General features: G+C 54.6%; 1 protein-coding gene across 1 annotated transcript in view; it reads left to right on the plus strand.

Moving 5' to 3' along the window:
• Positions 1-25,579, plus strand: part of TRIOBP (TRIO and F-actin binding protein) — a 54,821-nt gene that overhangs the window by 8,102 nt on the left and 21,140 nt on the right. Inside the window, 6 exon segments of the mRNA XM_087814918.1 lie at positions 12-180; positions 4,707-7,212; positions 11,953-12,067; positions 12,761-13,876; positions 16,965-17,042; positions 19,193-19,330. Of these exon segments, the coding sequence (XP_087671044.1) occupies positions 12-180; positions 4,707-7,212; positions 11,953-12,067; positions 12,761-13,876; positions 16,965-17,042; positions 19,193-19,330 (4,122 nt within the window).

The following is a 25,579-nucleotide window of genomic DNA, read 5'->3' on the forward strand; positions in this document are numbered from 1 at the left end:
TTCCCTGGCAGGACTGGGACATTGTCAAAAGGAAGGAGGAGGCCCCCAGCTGGGACAAGTTCACTGCAATGATCCCTCGGAAGCTGCAGGAGGGGTCAAAAGCTGATAGTGCCCAAAGGGCTCCGTCTGTCCTCACTCGGTCCCCTATGGGAGGAGACACTGCAAGCCAAAGAAAGGAGGGTGAGTCCTTCTGCCAGACTAGGTTGGTCCCTGTGACCATGGATGTGGTGATTGCCAGGGACCAGGTAACCATCTCACTGGCCATCTGGGCCCCCGGGCATGTCTTACTTTGGTGGCTCAAGTCTTAATAATAGTAACAGTCCCATATATTTATGGAGCAGGCATGATATGCCGTGCAACCTGCTTTAAATACATTCTCTCACAATGGGTGCATTAGGATCTTCAGGTTGCAAGTGACCAACTGGCTGAGTAAAAAGTCTAGGAGGAGATGACTTCAGGCATAGCTGGATCCAGGTGCAAACAGTATCTGAAACTTGGCCTCTGCTCTGCTCTCTTCTGTGGTGGCTTCATTCTTAGCCAGACCCTTCCCCATGGTGACATGATGAACAGCAGCAGTGCCAGGCTGTATCCTACCTGCTTATCAACCTCCACAGACAGAAAGTACAGTCTTGTCAACAGATGTAGCTAAAGTCCTAGGAAGGGTTCTTCCTGGGACCCAGCATGGGTCATGTGCCCAACCTGGTGATCAGGGATAGTGTCAGCCCCCGGTGCAAACCGCATGGCTTGAGAGTGGGGAAGTGAAGATGGCCCAAAGGAAATCAAGGTGGTGGCGTCCCCAAAGAAAGGGAAAAGGCTGCTGGTCAGGCCAAGCCCAGGATGCACATGATGCTGGTCAGTCTTGCTGGTATGTGAGCCCAGTATGCTTGGGCCCTCCCATCACTACTGCACTGTGTTGCCTCCTGATCTGTGCCTTCAGCATCATCAGGATTTGGGGATATGGTCCAGGGTATCCAGGTCCCACCCCGGCGTGCCACTCTGGCTTCCTATGGCTCCTGTAGCATTCAATCATCAAACATGCCAGTGCTAACTCTGCATGAAATCTGGCTCTAGACACCTTGAGTGTTCAGGAGGAATTAGATGTGGCCCTGCCCCAGACAGCCCATCATCCAGTACAGCAGACAGACGGGAGATGACAAACAACAGCCCAGGACAGAGGGGAAGCGGGACCATGTGCCCTGCTATGAGCCAAGGGCTGGGTGGGGGGTGGGGGCACAGGACAAAGCTTCTTTCCAGCCGGGGAGGGACTCACAGTGGAGTGCTTCCTGGGCATGGCACCTAGCTGAGGACTCTAGCTGAGGAAATAGCTTGGCAAAGGCTTGGAGGTGTGAATAGTGAGTAACTTGGAATGTACAGCTTGAGCGGAGATGGGGGCGTATAGCTGGGTCAGACCACACTGGGCCAAGTTTGGACTCACTTCTCTAAGCAGTAGGGAGCCATGGGAGGTTTTTGAGGAGGGCACGTGTGCCTGAAGAAGTTCACCAGGGCAAAGGTGTGAGATGAGTTGGAGCAGGGTGAACCTGAGGGATGAGAAACCAATAAAGGGACCGTTGCAGCCACTGTAGTGGTAACTGATTCAGGCCTGAATCACCGGCTGATGCTAAATTCCTGGGTGAAAGGTTGTCGGGGAACAGGATATTCACACGATCTCTAAGTATCACCCCTCAGATTACACATCGATTACAGAGGGAAAAGGCACCCTTAGGACGGGAAGACCTGGCAGACCTTCCTTAGCCAAGTGGCCCTGAGGCATCCCAGTGGGGGCAGAGCCGCATCGGGGGCCCCGTGTGAGGCGCAGGGGAAACACGCAGTGCTTTCCAAGTCTTCTTGCTGACAACGCACCGCCTGCGTATCATCCCAGCAAAATATCAGGCAGACCCAAATTGAGGGACAGCCTACAAAATAACTGACGGGACCCTTTTTAAAATTTTTAAATTATTGATCTGAGAGAGAGAGAGAGAAACATTGCTCTGTCGATCTGTTGTTTCACGTATCTACGCACTCATGGGTTGATTCTTGTATGTGCCCTGACCGGGGGTCAAAGCAGCAACATTAACGTATTGGGACAACGCTCCAACAGGCTGAGCCACCTGACCAAGGCTGACAGGACTCTTTATGAAAGATGAAGAGTCCTGGCCTGTTGGGCTCAGTGGTTAGAGCAACGGCCCATGGACTGAAGGGTCCCAGGTTCGATTCTGGTCAAGGGCGTGTACCTTGGTAGCAGCTCCATCCCTGGCCCTGGTCGGGGTGCATGCAGGAGGCAACCAGCCCATGTGTCTCTCTCACATCGATGTTTCTCCCCCCCCCGCCCGCCCCTTCTACTATCTCTGAAAAGCAATGGAAAAAATATCCTCAGGTGAGGAGTCAAAAAAAAAGAGGCTACAGAGACAGGGAAGCAAAATGCCGTGTGGGATCCTGGACTGGATCGAGGATAGGAAGAGTTACAGCTGCGGAAGACATTGGGACAGCCGGGGAAATCTGAATCTGGAGTGTATGTTAGATACGGTTTTGTATCCGTGCTGTATTTCCTGAGTGTGGCAATGGAAGGAGATCCATTCGGAGAGCATCAGGGGTGGAGGTCATGAGGTCTGCAACTTCCACGTGGTTCAACAAGATAGAGAGATGATGGGTAGGGAGAGAGAGGGACAGGTAGGTGATATGTAGGTAGGTGGCAGGTAGGTGGGTAGGTGGGTGGATGAAGCATATGAGAGCGCTAACAGCTGCTAACTCTGGGTGAAGGACGCCCCCTTCCTGTAGCCTTCTGCAGCCCGCTGCAGTTGTCCAGGTGAGAGATGGAGAAACCCGAATTAGGGCAGTGGCTGTGGGTGACGAGCGGGCAGAGGAGAGAGATTCAGGAAGAGGACTTGATGGGACTGGGGACAGGAGAATACCCGGCTCCAGCCCCGGGTGTGGGTGTCTGTGTGGATGCCAATGCCTTTTGCTGAGAGTGGGGAACTGGGGAGGGGGTGCAAGCAGTGGCGGCTGAGGTGGATCTGGAGCCCCAGGGAAGAGGTGTAGAGCTGGGGTGCTCAGCAATGGGTCAGGGCCTTCTCCTCCGGCCACGCCTTCTCTCTCCTTTGCTGATGCCTCTTCCTCGGCTTGACCTTCAAAGCCCCAGAGCCCAGTCCTGGGTTCCCTTCTGTTCTCTCCCTGACAACTTGGCAATACTTGGCTTTCAGTACTATCTGAAAAATCAGCATCTCCTGAGTTCATTCCTCTGGCCTTGATTTCTCCCTGAACTCTATCTAGTTTATTGTACAGCCGACCTCTTCACTGGGGTGTTGATAGCACCTCAGACTCAGCACAGCTTCTTCATTTCACTCATTTGATAAGTATTTATTAAGCACCTACTGTGTGTCAGGCCCTGTCCTAGTGCTGGAGAACCAAAGTAAAGAAGGCAGACAAGATCCAGCCCACGGAGGTGGCACTCCAGTGGAGGGAAGCTGACAGAAAACAAATGAAAAGCCAGATCAGAGAGCAGTAAGTGATTTTTGGAGAATTAAGTCAGGAAACTGTGAGAGCGAGTGGACAGGGAGGGCCTCTCTCAGGTCAGGGGGTGACATTGTGGCTAAGATCTGAAACAGAAGGAATAGCCAGTGCAGAGGCTCTAAGGAGTGGACAGAGGTGCTGAGTTCGAGGAGCAGAGGAAAATGGGTGATGGGAGCATGTGGAACAGAGGAGAGGGATGGAGAGGAGGCTGGTGTGGGGTCACCAGCAACCTGACCCTCCCTCCAAACCTGTTTATAGTCTGTTCTATGTCATCAGTAGTGTAGCTGGCTCAGACCCCAAGTCTGGTGTTATCCTGATTCTTTTCTTTCTTCACCCTTTATATCCAATTATTAGCAGCTCTGGTCAGCACTGCCCTCAAAACTCACCTCCAGTCTGTCCCCTTCTTACCGTCTCTCCCATTGCTTCCTGCCCAAGCCACCGCTGCCGATGGCCAGCAGCATTGCCAGAGCCCCTCAAGCTCTCTCGTTTCTGCCTGGCCCCCTTCAGTCCATTCGCCCCACAGCAGCTGGAGCCATCGTTTGTTTTTTTTTAACCTCAGCTAAGGAGGATATTTTTTCCATTGCTTTTCAGAGAGTGGAGGGAAAGAGAGAGAGAAACATCGATGTGAGAGAGACACATTGGTTGCCTCCAGCACGTGCCCGGACCGGGACCAGGGATCGAGCCTGCAACCGAGGTACATGCCCTTGGCTGCACTTGAACCCAGGACCCTTCACTCCATGGGCTGATGCCCTAACCACTGAGCCAAACTTGCTAGGGCTTGAGCCACCTTTTTAAAACATTAATCAGATCTTGTCACCTCGCTGCCCCATCCGACTGCCCTGCCCCCTTAGGCCCTGGGGAGACGGTGTGGTGAGAAGTAATAACACATGGGCACCAGACACCTCCCTGGTGCGAATGGCGTGATAGGCAGGCAGGATTTTGTACTAAAGACCTGCTCTCTTGCTCTTAAACACATGGGCAGTGGGGTGGGCGAGCTTCACTTTGTGACCTGCTTGATTAAAGGCAGTCACCACTGTCCACCTGGTGGCAGGGTCCCAAATTGCAGGTAGGGGGCCGCGGCCCAGGAGGAATTAGCCACATCCAAGGTGCTAGAAACTCCTTGACATCCCTCCTGGGGCACCTCCCAGTTTGCAGAGCACACTCTCCCCTTACCTCGAACCTGCCTCTCCTCTCTTTAGATTCCGGTGGTGGGAGCCGAAGCGCCGGCCAGCACTGGGCGAAGCTCCGGGGAGAAAGTGGGCACTTCCTGGAGCGGCAGCGGTCAGCGCTGCCCCAGGCTTCCTCCGCGACACCGCAGAGCGGGCCCCGAACTGCCACCCCCCAGGCTTCCTCTCTCCATCGCTCTGCCCAAAGGGATGTTGCCCAGGCTGCTCCCATACAACTTGATCCCCCCCGAGCTTCCTCTCCCTCCCAAGCAGCCCAACGGGACAACCCCAGAACCTCGTCCACCCAACAGGACACCCCCAGGACTTCTTCCATGCAGCGGAGCACCCCCAGAACGTCCTCTCCCTCAAGAATCGCCCAACGGGATAACCCCAGAACCTCGTCCACCCAGCGAAGCAATCCTCGAGTTTCCTCTTCCCCCAGAGCCGCCCAACAGGACAACTCCAGAACCTCTTCTGCCCAACAGGACAATCCTCAGGCTTCTTTTTCCACATGTACTTCCCAACAGGAAAACTCTAGAACATCCTGTGCCCAGCGGGACAACCCCAGAGCTTCCTCTCCCAACCGAACCACCCAGCGGGAAAACTCTAGAACATCCTGTGCCCAGCGGGACAACCCCAGAGCCTCCTCTCCCAGCAGAACCATCCAGCGGGAAAACTCTAGAACATCCTGTGCCCAGCGGGATAACCCCAGAGCCTCCTCTCCCAGCAGAACCACCCAGCGGGAAAACTCTAGAACACCCTGTGCCCAGCGGGACAACCCCAGAGGCTCCTCTCCCAGCAGAACCACCCAGCGGGAAAACTCTAGAACATCCAGTGCCCAGCGGGATAACCCCAGAGGCTCCTCTCCCAACCGAACCATCCAGCGGGAAAACTCTAGAACATCCTGTGCCCAGCAGAACAACCCCAGAGGCTCCTCTCCCAACCGAACCATCCAGCGGGAAAACTCTAGAACATCCTGTGCCCAGCGGAACAACCCCAGAGGCTCCTCTCCCAACCGAACCATCCAGAGGGAAAACTCTAGAACGTCCAGTGCCCAGCGGAACAACCCCAGAGGCTCCTCTCCCAACCCAACCATCCAGCGGGAAAACTCTAGAATGTCTTGCACTCAGCAGAACACCCCCAGAACCTCTTCTACCCAACGGGACAACCCGCAGTCCTCTTCGTTTCGGCGGGACAACCCCGGGAGCCCCTCCCCTCAGTGCTGCACCCAGAACAATCCTGGGCCATCGTCTCCCCACCGCCCCACTCAGCGGAACAACCCCAGGAGCTCCCCCCCCCATCGCACTAACAAAGACATTCCCTGGGCCTCCTTTCCCCTCCGGCCCACCCAGAGCGATGGCCCCCGGACCTCTTCCCCCTCTCGCTCCAAGCAAAGTGAGGTCCCCTGGGCATCTATTGCCCTTCGGCCAACCCAAGGTGACAGGCCTCAGGCCTCATCTCCCGCTCGAGCAGCGCAGCGGGACTCGCCCCAGCCCCCCTCGGGCCCTCCCCAGCACAACTCGCCATCCCGGGCCACCCCCTCCTCTCACAACCCGGGCCACCACGGTGCCCCCCGGACGCCCACGCCTCTGCACCTCACCCGAGGGGCATCCCAGACCTCTTTTGACTCCTCCCAGCCTCCATGTGCTGTGTGCATTGGGCACCGGGATGCCCCCCGAGCCTCTTCGCCCCCTCGCTATTTGCAGCATGACCCGTTCCCCTTCTTCCCAGACCCCCATGCCTCTGAGAATGAATCAACGCGCCATGAGCCCCCCTACATCCCCCCGGCCGTGTGCATTGGGCACCGGGATGCCCCCCGGGCCTCCTCGCCCCCTCGCCACACCCAGTTTGACCCCTTCCCCTTCCTCCCAGACACATCAGATGCTGAGAACCAGTCACCCCAGCATGACCCTCCTCAGTTTCCCCCAACTGTGTGTATCGGGTACCGCGATGCACCCCGGGCCTCCTCCCCGCCGCGCCAGGCCCCTGAGCCCTCCCTCTTGTTCCAGGATTTCCCCAGGGCCAGCACTGAGAGCCTTGTCCCTTCCACAGACTCCTTGCATGAGCCCCCCCACATCCCCACCCCTGTGTGCATTGGGCACCGAGATGCACCCTCCTTCTCATCCCCACCACGCCAGGCCCCTGAGCCCTCCCTCTTCTTTCAGGACCCCCCTGGGACTAGTATGGAGAGCCTGGCCCCTTCCACCGACTCTCTGCATGGCTCCCCAATGCTGCTCCCCCAAGTGTGCATTGGGCACCGGGATGCACCTCGAGCCTCCTCTCCACCCCGACACCCACCCAGTGACCTAGCCCTTCTGGCACCCTCACCTCCTCCAGGCAGCTCAGGGGGCTCCCGGGGCTCAGCACCCCCTGGGGAGACCAGGCACAACTTGGAGAGGGAGGAGTACACCGTGCTGGCTGACCTGCCCCCACCCAGGAGGCTGGCGCAGAGGGAGCCAGGGCCCCAGGGCAGCAACGGGGGCCGAACCCGCAGCCCTGGCCGAGCAGAGGTGGAGCGCCTCTTCGGGCAAGAGCGCAGGTGAGCCCAGGGTGGGGTCAGCCAGGTGGGCTGGGGAGGAGGCTCAGCAGCAGGACAGGTGGCAGGTTCAAGGCTTAGGTTGCCAGATGGAAAGGGTTCAGTCCCCTGCCCTGCCACTTGCTGGCTGTGTGACCTTGGACAAGTCACTTCATCTCTCTTTCCCTGTGTTAAGAGTCTTTTTTGACGATGAAGTGATTTTGTGCAGAGCCTAGTGGTTAAGAGCAAAGATCAGGGTCAGGCAGGCTGGGTTCAAATCCTGGGTCAAAGCCACTCCCCATCTTTGTGACCTGGTAAAGTGATTTAACCTACCTGAGCCTCAATTTCCTCATCTGTAAAATTAGAACATTAGTACATTAATTGAAATGAGGTTAAGCTTTCAAACCCTTAATTTGATCCAGAGTCATAGGTTTATTATTATTATTTTTAATATTTTTTTTATCCTCACCTGAGTACATACTTTTAGTGATTTTAGAGAGAGAGGAAGGGAGAGGGAGAGAGAGAGAAACATGGGTGTGAGAGTGAAACAGCAATTGGTTGCGTCTCGTATGCTTCCCGACTGGGGACCAAGCCCGCAGCCTGGGTATGTGCCCTGACCAGGAATCGAACTCGCGACCTTCCAGTGTCCTAGCCAATGCTCCAGCCAACTGAGCCACAGGGCTGGGTTTATTTTTTTTCCCCTTCTCTTACGTGAGGGAAGAAAGTGCCTGTGATTTTTTTTTCTGCCTTAACAGAAAATTCACGGGTGCCCATGCCTCTGAGAAAACAGAGATGTCAGTTTAAAACATGGCCAGTGCCCTGGCTGGTGTGGTCCAGTGGTTGGAGCATCAGCCTGCGCACCAAGGGGTTGCTGGTTCGATTCCCGTCAGGGGCGAGTGTCTGGGTTGCCACCTTGCTCCCCGCCCCAAGTCGGGCCTGTTCTGGAGGCAACCAGTGGGTGTGTCTCTCACATCCCTGCTTCTCCCTCTCTCTCCCTTCCACTCTCTGAAAAGCAATGGAAAGAAGTATCCTCTAGTGAGGATTAGCAAAAAAGCAAAATATGGCCAGAGCCGTTATTTTCATTAAGAGAACTCAGAATCACAGACTTTTTAGAGGTTAAATGTTACTTCCCTGGGACATGGCAGCAAGGCCTGAAGTCCAGGCTCCTGCGAGTCTCCTTGGCGAGTGGCGCCTTTCACACAGGCGGCGGGCAGCTTATGACCCAGCGGAGCACATGCTTGCCCACAGCCGGGGGAGGAGCACTTCCCCTGACCTCGCTGAGGCTTCTCTCCAGCGGTTCTGGCCTCGGGGTTCTCAGGGTCAGGGCTGGGATCCGTTAGTTCAGGCCAAGAGAACAACAGAAAAGCAGGTCTGGAAGTCTCAACACTTTCCGTGTACAATGAATTGTAGTGTATTTACCAAGGCCAAGTTGGACAACCATCACCACAACCGAAAGTCAGAACATTTCCATCACCCCAGAGAGCCAGTAATATTTTGCATCCAGAATTCCTCATTTTCTCTGAGATTGGAATCCTCGAGAGAAACCTTATCTCTTATTCTTCAAACCCCCTTTTCCAATAAGTTCGATCCGTTTACTATCTTGGTGGCAACCTTTATGGTCTCCAGCATTAATGTAATTCTTTCTTTGGCCTTTTTTAAATTAAAAAACAACAAAAAAACCACACTAGGTTTTGAAGCAGTTTTAAGTTCATAGCAAAATTGAGTGGAAAGTGCAGAGAGTCCCCATACACCCACTTCCCCCCCATGCACAGCCTCCTCTCAGTGTCAACATCCCCCACCAGAGTGGCACATTTGTTACAAACCGTGAACCTACACTGATGGGCCATGTCGTCAAAGTCCATAGTTTATATTGGGGTTCACTCCTGGCGATGAACATTCTATAGGTTTGGGCTAACATATAGTGACACGTATCACCATTATGGTATCATACAGAATAGTTTCACTGCCCTGAAAATCCCGTTGGTCTTTGCTTTTTTATGATTAGTATTTTTAGTCAGACATCAATTTGCATACTTTGACTTTATCTGATAACTCAGTAGGGCCACTAAGGTCTTTAAACCGAAGTTAAATTTTCCTTCTTTTCTTTTTTCCTACTGGGATAACTTTGAGAGAGATAAAGGTTTATAATGTAAGTCCGGAATATGTTTATACTTTTATTAATCATTTAATTGTTTTTACACAGATACTTTTATTCATTTTATTTTACTCTCTTTGAAATAGATTATTATTTACCTTTTTTAAAGCTTTATTGAAGTATAATTAATACATAAAAACTGCATATATTTAATATATATGTTTTGGAGAAATAGATTATATACCTTTTAACCAAGGTTTTATAACTCTACTGAGTAATTAAATTTTCTCCTGTTGTATGGCACTTTTTCTAAGTAGAAAACCATTTGTACTCTGAAAATGAAATTTTAAAACCTATTTAAGTATCTGAAAGGCTGAAATTTATGAGTGGGTGGCTTTAGAGCCTACTTTTATTTTCTCCCATTTCGTTTAACATGTATTTATTGAGCATCTACTCTGTCCAAGCATTGTACTAACTGAGCCTGGAAATTTTTCCTTAACGGGCTGTCACATTAAAGCATTAGGAATTTTGGCTTGATATCATTTTCTTTCCCCCTGGATGCCTTTGGAATCTCGTATCTTAGAATCATATAAGCCCTTCGTAGTCTCTTGAATTCAAAACAGAGCCTTCATGGAACTTGCTAGACTTGACAGCTTTGCCCTTTAATACTGTGCAGAGGTGAAAGGGCCCATCTGAGCTTCCAAAGAAAACGCATTTCCTTTGTCACCGCGTGTGCAGCCACACCAGCCCTCAGGAATAGGTGACCCGAGGACTCTACTGCTTCAGTATCAGAAAGCCAGGGTCTCTGTTGGGGTCTCAGATTGTACCTGAGTCCTCCACTCCTATCTCTCACTTCCACACGGAGCGGGGACTTCTGAGGAGGAACTGAGTGAGCTGGAGTTTATATGGAAAATGCACTTGAGAGAGAACACGCATGTGCCTCGCTACCCCGCACGGAGTACTCTCCATCGTTACCACAGTGTCCACCCCACCTAGTCGCATTTGGGGCTTTTGCTTCACCCTGGTTCTGGTAGAAACGCTCTCTAAAGCCTCAGACCTCACAGAGCAAGGAACCTCCCTCGGAAGTTTAAATTTAAGGAAGTTTAAATTAGAATAAAAATTTAACTTGATCAGGCAGTTCTCAAACTTAGAAACACTTACTCTAGTGAGAAGCTTTGGTTCCCTGTGAGTCAACTGCTAGGAACTGCTAAAAACTCCGGTTACTTTATGGATCTGATTCTAATGACATTGGTGAATGTTGTAAGACAACAGACCCCAAGCCCATAATTTGGTTACTCTCCGCAGCCTCTGTAGAGTTCCAGCATGGTGCCCAAGCTGGGGGCAGACTGCCAAGCATGCCCCCCCCCCCCAAATAGAGGTTCCTCTTACTTCCCTCTGCTGGCTCTGTCAAGGCTCAGCACCAGGCATCTTTTCCAGGCTCCTCCCTGTTCAGCTCAGCCACCAGAGATACGGCTCCATTTGTCAATGTAGATGGAGCCAGACTTTCAAATCCTGTTGGACTAGATATCCAGTGAAGTGGTCAGGTCTTCCCCCCCCCAAATATGTTTTTATTGATTTTAGAAAGAGGAGGGGAGAGAAAAACATCGATGAGAGAGAGCAACATTGATCGGCTGCCTCCTGCTCACGCCCTACTGGGGATTGAGCCCGAAACCTGGGCATGTACCCTGGCCAGGAATTGAACCCGTGACCTCTTGGTGCGTGGGTAAACATGCAACCACTGAGCAATAGCAGCCAGGCCAGGTCTTTTGTGTTGACCCCTTACATATGGGAAGGGAGAGATGGACCCAGAAACTGTTTGGTGTTCCTACATGCAACAGGGATGTCATGTTAAATATTAATAACCATGGCTACCAATGATTAAGTAAGACAACTAAGTAGAACTAGGGACTTTTTACAGCTTAATGCCTGAAGTCTAGGTGTCTTAGAAAGACATTTGCATGGACAGTTTAAGTTGGCCTTCCTGGAGTTGTGCAGGAAGACTTCTGTTACCAACAGCTAGAATGGCCCAGAGTTTTCAAGGCCCAGTGCAGGAATCCTGTTAGTACTGAGAGGAAGAAAGGTGGGCCTGGGAAGTAAGAAATGTACCACGTAGACAGAAAGATGGCAGGAAGAATGGAACATTCTGCATCTCCCATCCCACCTCATGGGTTGTGTGAGATGGCATGAGTAAGTACAAGTGCTTGGCACCCGGAACACAAGAAGTGCTCAATAAATGTTTGCCGTTATGATCATGTGTACACAGTGCCTGGTAACCAGTAGGTGCTCAATAAACCTTAATTCCCACAAAGACCAGTCTAACCTTTGTTTGGGGTTGAGAGGTGGGTTGCTGGCTGGGTGGCAGTCAGAAACAGGAGGTACTGAGACAAGAGGCAGTCAAGGCCAAGGCTGAGCCCCCACCTTCGCTCACCCCTTTTCTCATTTAATCTCCACAACAACCCCATAGGGCAGGTAGAGCGCTGTTGCCCATTGCCATTTTTCAGGAAGGAATACTGAGGCCCTGAGAAGCTCATCCCTCCCTTAGGGCTCTTCAACTGGGGGTCCCTGGATATCTCATATCTCCTCCCATTGGGGGTGGGAGTAGAGGAGGTGGGTGCTGGGAGTGGGACAGTCCCAAGGGCCCTCAGAGGGGCGGCTGCATTTGCTCATAGGAAGTCCGAGGCACCGGGGGCCTTCCAGGCCCGGGACGAGGGGCGGTCGCAGCGGCCCGGCCAAGGTCAGAGCCAGCTTCTCCGGAGACAGTCCAGCCCTGCCCTCAGCAGGGAGGTGAGCACTGCCAGCCTGCCCTGGGCCCCTGCACTCCAAGGGGCAAGCCACTGCTTTGCCCCTCCCCCAGGTGCCAGGCAGGGATCCTGGGAAGGGAGGTCCTTTATGAAAGGGTCAGGGTCCCAGTCATGGGTATCCAGCTTCCCCCTCTCCCCAAAAGCCAGCAACTCTTGGCAAAATTGAGAAGAACCCCAAATTAGTCCTTTGAAGATGGCCCTTCCATGCTGTTTCCTTCCTTCCTTCGTTAGGTAGCTGCTCTCCTGAGTTTTCAGGGAAAGACGCAGACTCAGCAGTCCAGCTCGGAGGGCTCTCCCTTCCAGTTCGGGGGTTTCTATTTTTAAAGAAACTCTTAGAGGGCCAGGCCTGAGCCTGTGGAGTGGAGTATTGGTGGTGGAAATTCGTGCACCTGATAGCCGGGTTGGAATCAATATCTTGGGGGGGGAGGAAGCCGGGAAATTGAGCAGCTCTTTGCAGATCTCTTTCTGGAACTGAGGAAAGTGGGTGAGGGAAGAGCAGACGCCCCGGGGAGGGAGTGCGGAGGCTCTAGGTACTTTCTGACCTGCTTTAATCCAGGCTGCTGTGGACACAGCTTGCCTCTCCCTGCGGCCTAGCCAAGAGCCCAGTTTCCTGAGCTCCTCCAGATGCTCTGGGCCATGGTCCTGGAGCCTCACCCGCCCCTCACCTCGCCCTCAGGTAACCGCACCCCTTGCGAAGCACGCAGAGCCCGCCCGGAGGAGGGGCCCTCCGGGCCGCGCAGAGCCCCCTCCTCCCAGGAGACCCGAGGGGGACCTGCGGCTCCAGGGCTCCTCGCAGCCCCCAAGGACATCAGCCAGGACCTCTGAGAGGGAGCGGCGGACGGAGAAACCTCCGGAGAGGGGCAGGGCGGGCCCAAGACAGCCTCTGGGTGGATGGCAGAGTCAGGAGGAGCCGCCAGGGTCCCGGGGCCCGCATAGACACCCCGAGAGAGGCTGGAGCAGCCAGGACGAGGGCCCAGGCCTGGCGGGCTGGCAAGAACTTGGGGAGCCCAGCCGTGGGGCTGCCAGGGCTCCTGAGGGAACATGGAGGGGCCCTCTCAGGGAGTCTGAGGAGAGCTGGGGGCAGTCAGAGGCCTGGGAGAAGCCCCCCAGTAATGGGTTGCAAAAGCCTCCCGACAGGCCAGCTCACAGGGGCCGGGGCACCCTGCAGGAGCTGTTCGGTCCTCACCAGCCCATGAGCTTCTCGGAGCACACCAAGGAAGGCCCAGCAGAGTTCTCGAATTCCTGGAAGCCTGAGACGGCCACTGTCATGGGCCGGGGAACTGAGGGAGCATGTCCGCACCTGCATGGCCCTGAGAGGCGACTCGAGCTTGACTGGAGGGACCTGGTGAGCCTTCTTGGGATACCCAGAGAGGGGGCCTGGGCCCGCACACAGGAGCCGATGCCTGCTTCCCGTCTTCCAAGCCTGGATTGGGAAGGCCTCCTGGAGCTCCTGAAGGCTCAGCTGTCCCGAAAGGACTCAGCTGGACACTGGGATGGCCCCATCACAGCTTCAGGGCCAGAGCTGGGTTCCCCAAGCACAAAGGATGCCCCTGAACGAGAGCGACAAGGCCAGCCTGCAGGCTGGTCAGAGGCCACCCTAGTCAATGGACACAGCCCCGGGCAGTGGCCCCAGAGCTTGGCCCAGCCGCACAGCCCTGCCTGCATCTCCACCCAGTGGCCACAGACCAAAGTGACGAGAGGACCAGAGGCCTCAGCTGTGGTTGCTCTGGAGGAGCTGGGCCAGCTGGGGAGCAGGAGCCCTGCAGAGGGCCCCAGCTCAGCACAGTGGGAGGTAAGTCAGTCTCATCTCTGAGGGGCAGCCTGAAAGTCAGCCTCACCCCAGACTTTCTAAGTGTCCTTAGAAAGGCCTCCTCTCAGCTCCTGTACACCCTCCAAAGCTCAGCCCTAATCTTCCCTTCTGACCAAAACCCTTCCCAGTAGCCAAAATGGACATCAGTGATAGTGACTAGTCCTCCTGTGAGAATTCACTATGTGCTAAGCCCTGGTCTGAACGGCTTATGGGTATTTCCCTCATTTAATTTCCATAGCAACCTCATGAGAAAGGCACTGTTAATTTACAAATAAGGGAACTGAGACAGAGAGGTTAAGCCACTTGCCCAAGATTACACAGCTAGTAAGGGCTGGGGCAGACCCCAGGTCTGCTCAGTGCAGATCACCCTGAGGCCTCAAGCAAGATGCTCTGGCCAGGGCCTTCTCCCTTCCCAGCCCCACACCACCTGGTTTGTGTTGCCTTGGTGGCTCCTACCTGACCTCAGCCGGGACTGCAGCCAGTGTGGTCATGTCTCCTCCCCCTGCTGTATTCCAGGTTCCTCACAGTCCAGAACAGCCTTACTTAACCCTCTCTGGTCTTTATGGCCCCTTTCAGGCACAGTGAAGAGGTTGAATATGTTCATTGGGTTGAGTCGGCTGCTGAGACAGGTTGCTTAACTGAGGACCCATGTGCAAAGTAGGCTTAATGCGCACATAGTAGATGCTCACCAAGTTCCTTCCCTACCTTCTTGTCCAGGGGCAGGGTTATAGAATCAGTGGTATGCCGGTGCCGCCCGGAGTATTTATCTGAAGGTGATGGATGGGAGGGTCCAGGAGGCGAGAGCCCTGCATCCTGCCTCAGCTCCCCGGAACACAGCACGTGGTCTGGGACACCAGCCTATCTTGGCTCCAGTCTTCCCCTGTAAAACATGACCAACTCCTTCCCTGACAGGTACCACTGGGGTGATGCAAGGCTCCTGCTCTTTCATCTGACACGCCTCCTTTTCTCGATGTGCAGCCCAGCACTTCGTCCCCTAGGGATAGCAGGAGGGATTGCGGTGTGCGGGGTCCTGGGCTGGATGCTTTACATGCTTTGTCATGTACAAGGCTCAGGCCCATTAGGCATTTGCCAGTGGTCATGCTTGTATAAGTCGTATAGGCTCCAAAGCCCAAGCTTTTTTATTTATTTTTATTTTTTTCTAAATATATCTTTATTGATTTCAGAGAGTGGAAGGGAGAGAGAGAGAGACAGAAACATCAATGATGAGAGAGTCATTGATCAAGCCCATTCCCCAGGCATGTGCCCTGACCCGGAATTGAACAGCAATATACTGGATCCTAGGTTGATGCTCAGCTGCTGAGCCATGCCCAGCCGGGACCATGCTTTTTTAAAAAATTAATTTATTTTAATAAGTTTTTTTATTTTTAAAAAATATGGTTGTTGTTGTTTTTTAATTTCAGAGAGAGGGAGAGCGAAAGAGAGATAGAAACATCAATAATGAGAGAGAGTCTTTGATCGGCTGCCTCCTGCACGCCTCCTACTGGGGATTGAGCCTACAACCCTGGTAAGTGCTGTGATGGGGAATCAACCCATGACCTCCAGGTTCATGGGTCAATGCTCAACCATTAAGCCACACCGGCTGGACCAAAGCCCAAGCTTTTAACCACCATGTTGTGAGGCCTCAGAGCCCACAGCAGGACTACAGAGTTCCCTCCCCTGTGTTTGTGGCTTTTGTTCATTTGTTTTCTAATCAACTCAATGCACAGACACCAGAGATGCAGGGATAAGCCAGTATGGTTCTGTCCTCAGGACAAAGAGGGAATTTGGGGTCCTCACACAAGGAGCTGCTGTCAGCCTTCTTGGGAAGGCAGGTGGACCACAGGCAGCTCAGGGAGGGTACGATGCTATGTCCCAGTGAACTCTGGAATGCCAGGTCAAAGGGAAGAGGGAAGGCAGAGATTCTTCAGCTGGAGTTACTCCACGGTGAGGCTCAGGGGTCCCTGGGGGTTAGATGGCGACTGGGGAGGGGCGGGAGCACCACGAGCTTAAGGGCATTTCTATACACACACACACACGGGCATTTCCACAGATAACAGGCATTCACCAGGTCCTGCTGGGGCCCCAGCTGCTCACCCTCTATGAAAATCCTTGGCACGGCATCCAAGGCCTCCTGGCCTTCCTTCCACCCTAGATTTGCCCTCTAATAGTTGGGCTGAGCTGGCTGCAGAGCTCTGTGAGCACATCTCCCTGCCTTTGTGCATGATGTTCCCGTTGCCCAGGAAGCTTTTCCTTTCCCTCTTCACTCACTAAATGCCTGTTCATTGTTCAAGTCTTAGATCAGGTGCCCTGTTCTGAGACACATTCACCTGTTGGTGATGTCTCCCTTCTAGGCTTGGTGGTTCTGCTGCCTCTATCTGGTCATAGTCAGTTGTCATTTCCCCATAAGAAACACGAGCTCTGTGGGGGCAGGAGGTGTGCCTACTGTATCTCTGTACCCCTGGCCCTTGGCCCAGGGCCTGACACAGTGGAGGAGCTCAGCTCAGTGGATCAGTGAATACATGGATGCTTAGGTGCACACACGAAACTGATGGAAGACGGGTGGGGCAGTGGGTAGGTGATGGACAAGTGATTGATGATGGGTGTGTGACTGGGCGGTAGATAGGGGATATATGCTGGACAAGTGATAAACAGATGCTGGATGGATGACAGATGGGTGGAGAGACAGATAGGTGATGAATGTAATAGATGTTGGGTGGATGGATGTTGCTTAGATGATGAGTGGGGTGATGAATGGATGGAGGGATGGATGTTGTGGAATATGGATGATGGATGGCGAATGAATGTCAGATGGGTATATGGACTGAGGAAGGATGTATGGGTGTAGGATGATGGATAGATGAGTACAGGATGGATGTATAGATGGGAAAATGGATCTTAGATGAGTGGATGGATAATGTAGGATGTGTGTTGGGTGGTTGGATGGCTACATGGATCTATTGATGTTTGACCTAGATGGATGTTGGATGGAAGATGAATGGATAAATAAGGTGGATAGATGGATGGAAATTGGGAATAACCTGGACTAAGCTGTGTTCTTTCTTATTTCCAGTTCCAATCAGAGGAGCCTGAGGAGTCAGAACCAAGAGGAGGCCGAGACTCCCTGACTGAGCAGAAGCGGGCAGACTCGGTAGTTGGGTCTTGGGTGTGGGCACATGGGGCAAGGAGTGAGGGGATGGGAAACCAGATTGGAGGTGGGCTGAAGTCCTCAGATGAGCTCTGGGTTCATGCAGACCAAGGTGGGTTCTGCAATGGAGTCATCTGCATGTATGTAGGGGCCTTGAGAAGAGGGGATCTGGTGGAGCAGGGAAGCAGAGCCACCTTCTGGCTTGGGGACTTGGGTGGGTAGACAATCCTAGGGTCAAGCCCAGGGCTCTGCTTTTAACTTGCTAGAATGCCCTGAAAAGGTAAGCTGGAATGCCTCCCCTGGGCAAATAGCAGTTTGGCTGCAATGGTCTCTGAAGGCAAAGTCCTTCTGGTTCTGGAGGTCTGCCAGGCTGGGAGAAAGGGTAGAGCTTCCAGGAGCTGGAGCCAGAGAAGCACTGAAAGGGGCCAAAGAAGTGCCACAGTCTGCCAGGTCTTGAGCATCTCCAGGATCCTGGGGCAGGACACATGTGTGCAGGGGGTGGGACCCACTGAGGCTGCTCTGAGGCCTGGCTGCAGCTGGAGTGTGTTGCTTTGTCCTGCCCCTCCCCCTGACCTGCCAAACAGACTGTTCTCTTCACCCTCAGCCTCCAGAGAGGTGAGGTCAGAGCTCAGGGCCTGGGGCAGCAGCGGGAGGTGGGGAGGAGACCGGCTGTTTGGGGCTAGGAGCTCCTCACCCTGCTGTTCTGCTTTCCCATGCCGCCTCCTGAGAAGCTGGGTTTGATCGGGGTGTCTGTCTGGCAGCCTGGAGCCCCGACTCTGGCCCTGCTGCTTGTCAGAGCTGGGGGGATTCAGCCCAACCCCTCACTGTGCAGATGAGTAAACAAAGGGCAGGGGTGTTGTCCCAAGTCATACAGTTGATGGCTGAACTCAAACTAGAACCAGGGCTCAGAACCCCCACCCAGCGCTCTCTGCCCCCCCCCCCACTGCTTCCTGGCCCCGCCCTGATTCCCTGAGTGGCCTTGCACAGCAGCAGCAGCGTCCCAAGTGCTTGGTGGGCCAGTTTGCCCATCTGCGAAATGGGAGGGGAAGGGGTCTGGTCACTAAAGGCACTTCTCACAGGGGCTCGGGCAACTTTGTGCTTCCTCTTTTTGGGTTATTTCTTCATACTTCCTGGGGCCAGAGTTTTGTGAACAAAGAGGAAATCGCAATACAGGGGTCCTCTCTAGTCTCCAGGAAATGGGCCCATCCCAGCAACATGGAAAGCCTCTCAATCCACCCCCCAGGCAGCCAGGACTGGACAGAACTGACAACAGCCTCATTCATTCCTTCATTCATTCACATACACTTAGTAGGCACCTTCTGTATGCCTGGGTGTGGGCAGAGGTGACTCAGTGCCAGCATGGAGCGTATGGTCTAGTGGTCAGGGCTGTGATGGGGGACGTGGTGACAGGGTGGGGCAGTCCTTCCCTAAAGCCTTCCTGCACCTGCGCTTTGATGCTTCACGTTCTGCCTCCCGTGAATCTCTGGATTCCGGAGAGTTGGACAGCTGGGCTCTGTCTTACTTCTACCTGCCCTGTGACTTGGGGTAAATGCCTTTGCTTCGCTGGGGCCTGTTTCCTCCCAAGGGGCTGCATTTGGGGTTTCCACCAGGGATGGGAGGACAGGTGGCTGAAGGAGTCTGTGATTCATTCCTTTCACAAAGGTGAGGGGAGTAGGCAGATGGGGGACTTGGGACTAGGGGGACCTTGCGTGACCCCTTGGCCCCAGGTGGCTGTTGCCATGGGGAAGAGGGTCCAGAGTTCCCACATCTTTAGGTATTTCAAGAGAAGTTAGAAATATGTAATTATACGTTAAATCTCTTGATTATTTAACATTGGAACCTAATGCAGAAAATTCCATGCGGGCTGAACACACACTTGTGGCCTGTGTTCCCTTCCTGCTGGCCACCTGGGTTCGACGTTTTGGTGGTGAGGTGTACATCCCCTGGGTGCTGGGCCCCAGAAGGCCCATCCGGCAAATGCCTTGTAGTGTGCAGAGGGTAACAAGCTCTGTTCTTGGCAGCTCTGTGAAGAGAAAAATGGGAACCCTGGGCCTCTGAGGTGGGCATGGCAGAATGGGCAGGGGAGGCTGTAGTCAGGGACTCCCCATCCCACCAGAGAGACCTGGGGGCCAACACTGGACCCTGTTTGACAGGCAGACAAGAGGCCAGCGGAGGGCAAGGCTGGGAGTCCGCTCAAGGGCCGACTGGTGACCTCATGGCGGATGCCGGGGGACCGGCCCACGCTGTTCAATCCGTTCCTGCTGTCCCTGGGGGTCCTCAGGTGGCGAAGGGTAGGCTGCCTCCAGTGGGGTGTGAGGGGTGAGGGTGGGGAGAGGGGGAGGAGAGGGAGGAGGTTGGTATTACTCAAAGAAGAGAGAGTGGAGGCTGAGAGGGAGGGATTTGCGGCCCCCACATGAGAAAGGAGATAAAAGCAGAGTCCTGAGCTCCTCATGGCCTCTGTAAGTGAGTGGGACTTGCCCATATCCAGGGTGAGGGGTGACTGGATAAGCTATACAGCTGAACGCTCCCAGTCAGCACCGGGCCAAGGAGAGCCAGGTTGGGGGGAGGGGAGAGGGAGGAGGGCCCCGTGAGGGGCTGGGAGATTGCAAAGTGTGTCTCAGTCCTGGGCCACAGCCAGTTTCACAAACATCTGGCATTACGTAACCCATCCCCTGCCCAGCAAGGGCTGTAAACACTCAGGCCTGTGGTTCGGGCTTTCCTCAAGGGGAGGGAGGGGAGGCAGCTGCGACTTGCTCCCTCCTGCCCCTTCACAGCCAGAGAGGGGGGCTGGCTTGTGGGGTCTCTTCTCTCAGTGACAGGCTGACTCTCATCCTCTTGCTGGCTCCGGGTCCATGGTAGAGACAGTATACCCATTTTACAAATGAAGGGACTAAGGCTCAGGGAGGTGCGTTGACTCGCCTGAGGTAAAAAAGCCGGGGTTTAGAGGAGCCAGCCTCTTAATGATTTTCCTCATTCCTAGATGAGAACGGTTGCAGGTGAACTCCCTGAGCCTCAGCTGTCACATCTGTCTAATGGGGGGAAATTTATGGAGACAGGGCTGCAGGGAAGGCTCAGGGAGATCAGGATGCACAGAGGTGTGATAGGGGGGTATGCGTGGCCAAATACCAACTTTCCCATCCCCTTCATAATTTCTTCTCTGCTGCTTTTTGGGAATTAAGACAAGAGGGTACTGAGAAAAACATGATTAGGCGGGCAGGGGCAGGTTGAGTCCCCGCTGGAGAGAAATGGGGAAATACCCTGTGCTGCTGCTGCTGCACTCACTGTGCACCTACTACATGCTCAGCTGTGCCCAGTGCATGGCGTGCCTGACTGCTTTATTCCTTACCGCCAGGCGTATCAGGCACGGTTCATACTGTCCACGTCAGAGACAAGAAAATGAAGCTCAGAGAGGAAAACAATCACAGTTGTAGGTCACACTTGGGCAGAGCGAAGATTTAAACCCTGCTCTAGTTTGACCTCATGCCCTGCCCCCACCTCTGTGCATCTGTATCTCCCTGCCTTCAGACAGGCCCAAAAGCCTCCACAGATTTTCCCCGTTACACAGATGTGGCAAGTGAGACTTGGTGAGTCTGCAGCGGTTCTTGCACCTGGGAATGAGGAGAGTCAGGAGCTAAGGGATAGACCTGCCAGTAGAGCCTCCCAGACAGTTACTTAGAGCAGCTTTAAACACCTCTCGAGCTGGATGGTGAAGTTAGTCAAGGTCAAGAGCCAGGAAGCCTGGGCTTGAGTTCTGTCTCTGCACTAACTTGTGTGGCTTTGGGCCATTGTCTCCCTTCTCTGAGCCTCACATTGCTGTCCTCCATTGAGTAGCAGTTTAAGACTGAACAACCCAAAAGTTTGGTGGCCTTGTTTAATAACTCACTCCTGGGTCCCTGAGCCTCTGCCATCTCTCTCCTGCCAAGGCAAGTTGTGGTGAGGTATTCCTTCATTTGTGCATTCATTCATTTGACCAGTGTTTACTAAGGACCTACTGTAGGCTGGGGCTCTGAGATAGAGACAAAAGAGCACTCCACCCCTGCCCACAAGGAGCTCACAGTTTGGTGAGAACACTGACATGTGCGTGCTTAGAACACAGTGTGGTGATCACATTAGTGGGGGCGTGTACTGATGCAGGGAGCACTGGGGGGAAGATGATGCAGGGAGCATCAAAGGAGATTGTAACTTTGTGCTGGGGGCACTTCGGTTTCCTTTGGACTGAGACTTGAGGAGTGAGAAGGAATTTTCCAGGCAAACAAACATTTGGAGGGATGGGAGGGAGAGAGAGAGAGTGTATGTGTGTGGGGGTGCGTGTGTATTGGGGGGGCACAGAGGACAGGAAAGGAAGTGTTCCAGACAGGGCAGGGAACAACATGTGCAGTCCCATCCAAGGTACAAAGGACCTGGCTCATTCTGGGAATTCTCAGTAGTCCAGCATTGTACACCCTAGCATGTAAAATGTGCATGACGATGGAGGGCAGCAGGCAGGGACCAGATTATGACGGATGCATTAGTGTGGGGGAAGAGTTGAAGACCTTTGAGCAGGGGAGTGGTCTGATCACTGGGTTGAGGGTACTAGAAATGGAGTTCCAGAGGCCAGGAAACCAGTAAGGGGCTGTCAGGTGCCCAGGCCACTAGTGGTAGGTGAGGTCTTCTGTTTGTTTACTCACTCTCCCAAAGACAAAGTGCCTGAGTGAGGAACAGGGGTAGGGTAGGAAAACAGCATGGGGGTGCCAGAAGGTCAGTGTCTAGAGGAAGGTGGGCTTATCCATGGCCTCATTTCTCAGGGTGGAGGAGAGACTCCCAGTGGGAAATACTGGGAAAGAACTTCAGCTCCCTGGCCTCCATTTCTTTATCTGTGAAATGGGAACAGTAATTATAATAGTAATAATTTTTGACCCCCGAACTGAGATGGCAGAATAATTGAAATGGCAATTATTCCAAGCTCCGGGTCCTTCTACCAAAGGATAGCTAACTAGGGATAAAGGGGGTGTTCTGGGTACTTAACACTTAATCCTTATAGCAGCTCCATGAGACAACAGCATTATCCCATTTAACAGAGGATGAAGTTGAGGCACAGAGAGGTTAAGTACCTTGCTTAAGGTAACACAGTGTTTGCATCATAATGCCACACAAGCTACTACACTCATTTAGCAACAAATTCCACCAAAGGTCCCTCCCCTACTTCAGGGCTCAGATGAGCGCCTGCCGGCAAAAGGCGTCTTAAAAACTGCCAAGTGCTCTGGGAACGTGAGAAACGGGTGCGCGCCCACACCCAAGAACCCCCAAACCAGGTTTTTAAGCCCAGAAAGACCCGCTTGCAGGAGGGGGCATTTAGAAAAGGTCCACTTTGTGCGAAGACTGCATGCTAGGAGTGCCGCCTCTTCTGACTGTGACCCCGAGCAAGTCAGCTCACCTGAGTCTGTTTTCCCATTAGTTAAATGGGTACAAGGACACCTTCCTGCACGCCTGTAGTGAGGACGAGAGTCGATTACGGTGGTAGCAAGCGGGGCTCCGGGAGTGGGGTCCGCTGAATCGTTAGTATTGGGAGCTCTGCCCACGTCCCCGTCAAACTTCGGGGTCCGGCGGCTCGCGGCTGGGGCAGGGAGCCGCAGCCAACGCGACGTGGGTGCCACACCCCGCACTCCCGCGCAGTCGCCGGACGTAGTCACCTGCCTGCTGGCCCGCTCCTTCCGCGCCGCTCAACCGCGGCCGAAGCGCGGCCGCCCTCCCCGCTCCCCGACCCCTCTCCCCGCCCCCACCCGCCCGGCCAGCCCGCCTCGCGCGGCTGTCCCGTCGCGGGAGGCCCCGCCCCCGAGTCCATCCCGCGCTCCCATTGGTCAGTCCACAACCCCCGCCGCTGTTTGTCCCAGCTTCCCCGCCGCCCATTGGCCTGCTCGGGTCCTCCCAGGAAGTTTGAAAAAAAAAAAAAAAAAAAGTTTTATGGGCGGATGGAAGGGGCCGGAGCTGCGCCGGGGAAGGGAAGGACCGGAGGAGCGGCGGTGGGCGGCCGAGAGGGGCGGCGGCAGCGGGATTCCCGCGCCGCTGAGCCCGGCCCGAGAGCGCTTTACACTTTCCTGCCTCCTGCTCCCGCCGCTGGGCGCCGCCATGACGGTGAGTGCCCTCCGCGCCGGCCCCTCCGCGCCCCAGGCCAGGGCGAGAGCGACCGCGGGAGCCCAGCCGCTCCCCTCCTGGGCAGCCGCCTCCTGCTTCCCCGAGGCTGGTAGAGGGCTCCGTCGGGAGACAGGGCGACCCCAGCGGCTGGGCCGGCCGGCCTGCCTTACCTTTCCCCAGCCTCCTCCCCACTCCCCAGGCCAGGAACCCGGGCGGACCCCAGGGTATGGGAACGTCCCGTCGCGGGCACTCCCCTCCTCGCTTTTGCGGGACCAGTCACCGAGCGCTTCGGTGCGGTCCTTTCCCACTTCCCGCCCAGCTCCCTTAGGGAAGACCTGACCGGATTCCCCCAAGCTGCGAGGTCTGTAGGGGCTCCCCAGGCTGCGACCGTGGGAGGAGCGGAGATGGGCTTGGCCTGGGTCTGGGGTCTCGCCCGGGGCTGGAAAGAGGAGCTCCCTGGCTCGGGTGGGTCTCGTTGATCTGGGCCTGGGAAGACTGTCCACCCGTGTGGGGCTGGCGGGAGGTTGGGTGGGTGAGAAGGGGTCGCCGCGTCCCACCCTGCCTGGAAGCCCATCCTGGGATTTCCGAAGCAGCGCTGGGGCCGGGGGTGGGGCAGTGCCGCGACTGGAGGTGGAGGACACGACATGTCTTTGTCTTGCGGATGAGCCCTACCCTAGTTCCATCAATACCTGTGCCGTGATCATGTCCGGCCTCTCAGCTGAGTTCACCATTATCCCCATTTCACCTTCTGATAAACTGAGGCTTAGGGAAGAGCCTCTGGTGAGTTGCCCGAGGTTACCCTGCGTGTGAGGGAAGGAGTAGCTCCTTTTCAGGTCAGTCTGGCCCAGTGGTGTACTGGAAGGGAAGGGCAGGGCTGCTTTTGGTTTCTGACTAGTGTCTTAGGGAGGCTCTGACAGCTGGTGAGGAGAGGGGGGTGTTAAGCAGGGTGTGTGCGTGTTCCTGTCCCATTTCCACAGGCGAGTGAAATGGGTTGGGCTGCTGGGGAGTGCTGTGGTGGTTGGGGAGAGGGCCCCTGCCCCTGTGAGTGTGATGACCTGGCCATTGCCTGGACTTCCTCAGCCTCCGCACATCCTGCCACCTCCCTGCTGGCCCTTCCTGTCGTCAGCAGCCTCCCCTGCCCAGTCAGAGAGCAAAGAGGGATGTGGGGGAGGAGCTGAGCTGGTGTCTTGCCCCGGTTCCCCCCAGGCCAGGGGCAGGATGGTCACTTTGCCCACTGGTTGCCTGCCATGCCCTGAACTGGGTGCTTTCACATTACCAGAGTTGATCTTCTAAGGTTGATGGCAACTCCCCATCTAACAGATGAGGACACTGAGGTGTAGAGGTGACACAGCTAGGCCCTGATTGAGGCAGAATTGGTATCCAAGGACTCTCCCAGTTTTCTCTCTGGGGCAAGATAAGAAATGTACACAGTTGCCTCTCCTGGAGGAGCACATGCTCAGCGAGGGCAAGGCTCCTGGAAGCAGCACGTGGGGTGCTGGGAGGAGGGGCGGCACAGCCCTGCTGGTGGGAGAAGCCTTCCTGTGATTGTAAGACTTTGTCAAGTGGAGATGGACTGGGGTGGATGGGACGTCCTGGACAAAGGCTTTGGTCACATTTGGGGAACAGCAAAAACATAGAAAAGGGGTCTGGGAGAAAAGGAATTCAAAGGCCAAGAAAAGTATCTTCGGCTTTTGGTCAGTTTCTAGGGAACCGTGAAAGGGTTTCAAGCAGGGAGGAGGCTGAGGATCACCACCGAGTGTCTACTGGTTTCATCCCAGCTGCCTGGCGACCTGAGCCTGCTCCAGGCTGGTGTCCTTCCTGTACCTTCCTCACACCTTTTCCCTCTCTGCTGGTCCTGCCTCCCTGACTTCAGAGATCAACCGACCGATGGAGTGGCAAAGGTGTTGTGAATGGGTACATGCTTGGAGGCTCAGAAGCCCCGACTGGAGTCAGGATTTGCTCCACCTCCTTTTGCCTGAGCCGAGTGAAGCCTTGCCCCAGAGCCTCATTCCCCAGCCACTGCCTGGCATCAAATTATATACCTGTTCACTTGTTTATTGTCTGCCTCCTGACTTCCACCAGGACAGGGGCCACGTCTTTCCTTCGCAGCTGACTTCCTGGTCTAGGACAGTGCGTGCTACTTAAAAAAGGAAAAAGAAAGATTTCACAAACATTCCCTGAGTCCTGGGGGGTGAATGGTGCATGTCCCTGCCTGTGAGTTGCTTCTAGTCGAGCCCGTGAGGGACAAGCAAATGTCTTCAAGATAATCATGGGTGCAACAAAGGCCTCTCCGAGGGGCCATGGGAGGGCCGCTGGGGGCGGTGTGGTGTGTACTGGGGCTCGGGCCTCAGAGGAGGTGGTTAAACTGGGTCTTAAAGCATGAGTAGGGGTTTGCCTGGTGTTCAAGCAGAGGACACAGGCGTGTGTGG

This window comes from Miniopterus natalensis, chromosome 2 (genome assembly GCF_054644295.1).
Source record: "Miniopterus natalensis isolate mMinNat1 chromosome 2, mMinNat1.hap1, whole genome shotgun sequence".
NCBI lineage: Eukaryota > Metazoa > Chordata > Mammalia > Chiroptera > Miniopteridae > Miniopterus > Miniopterus natalensis.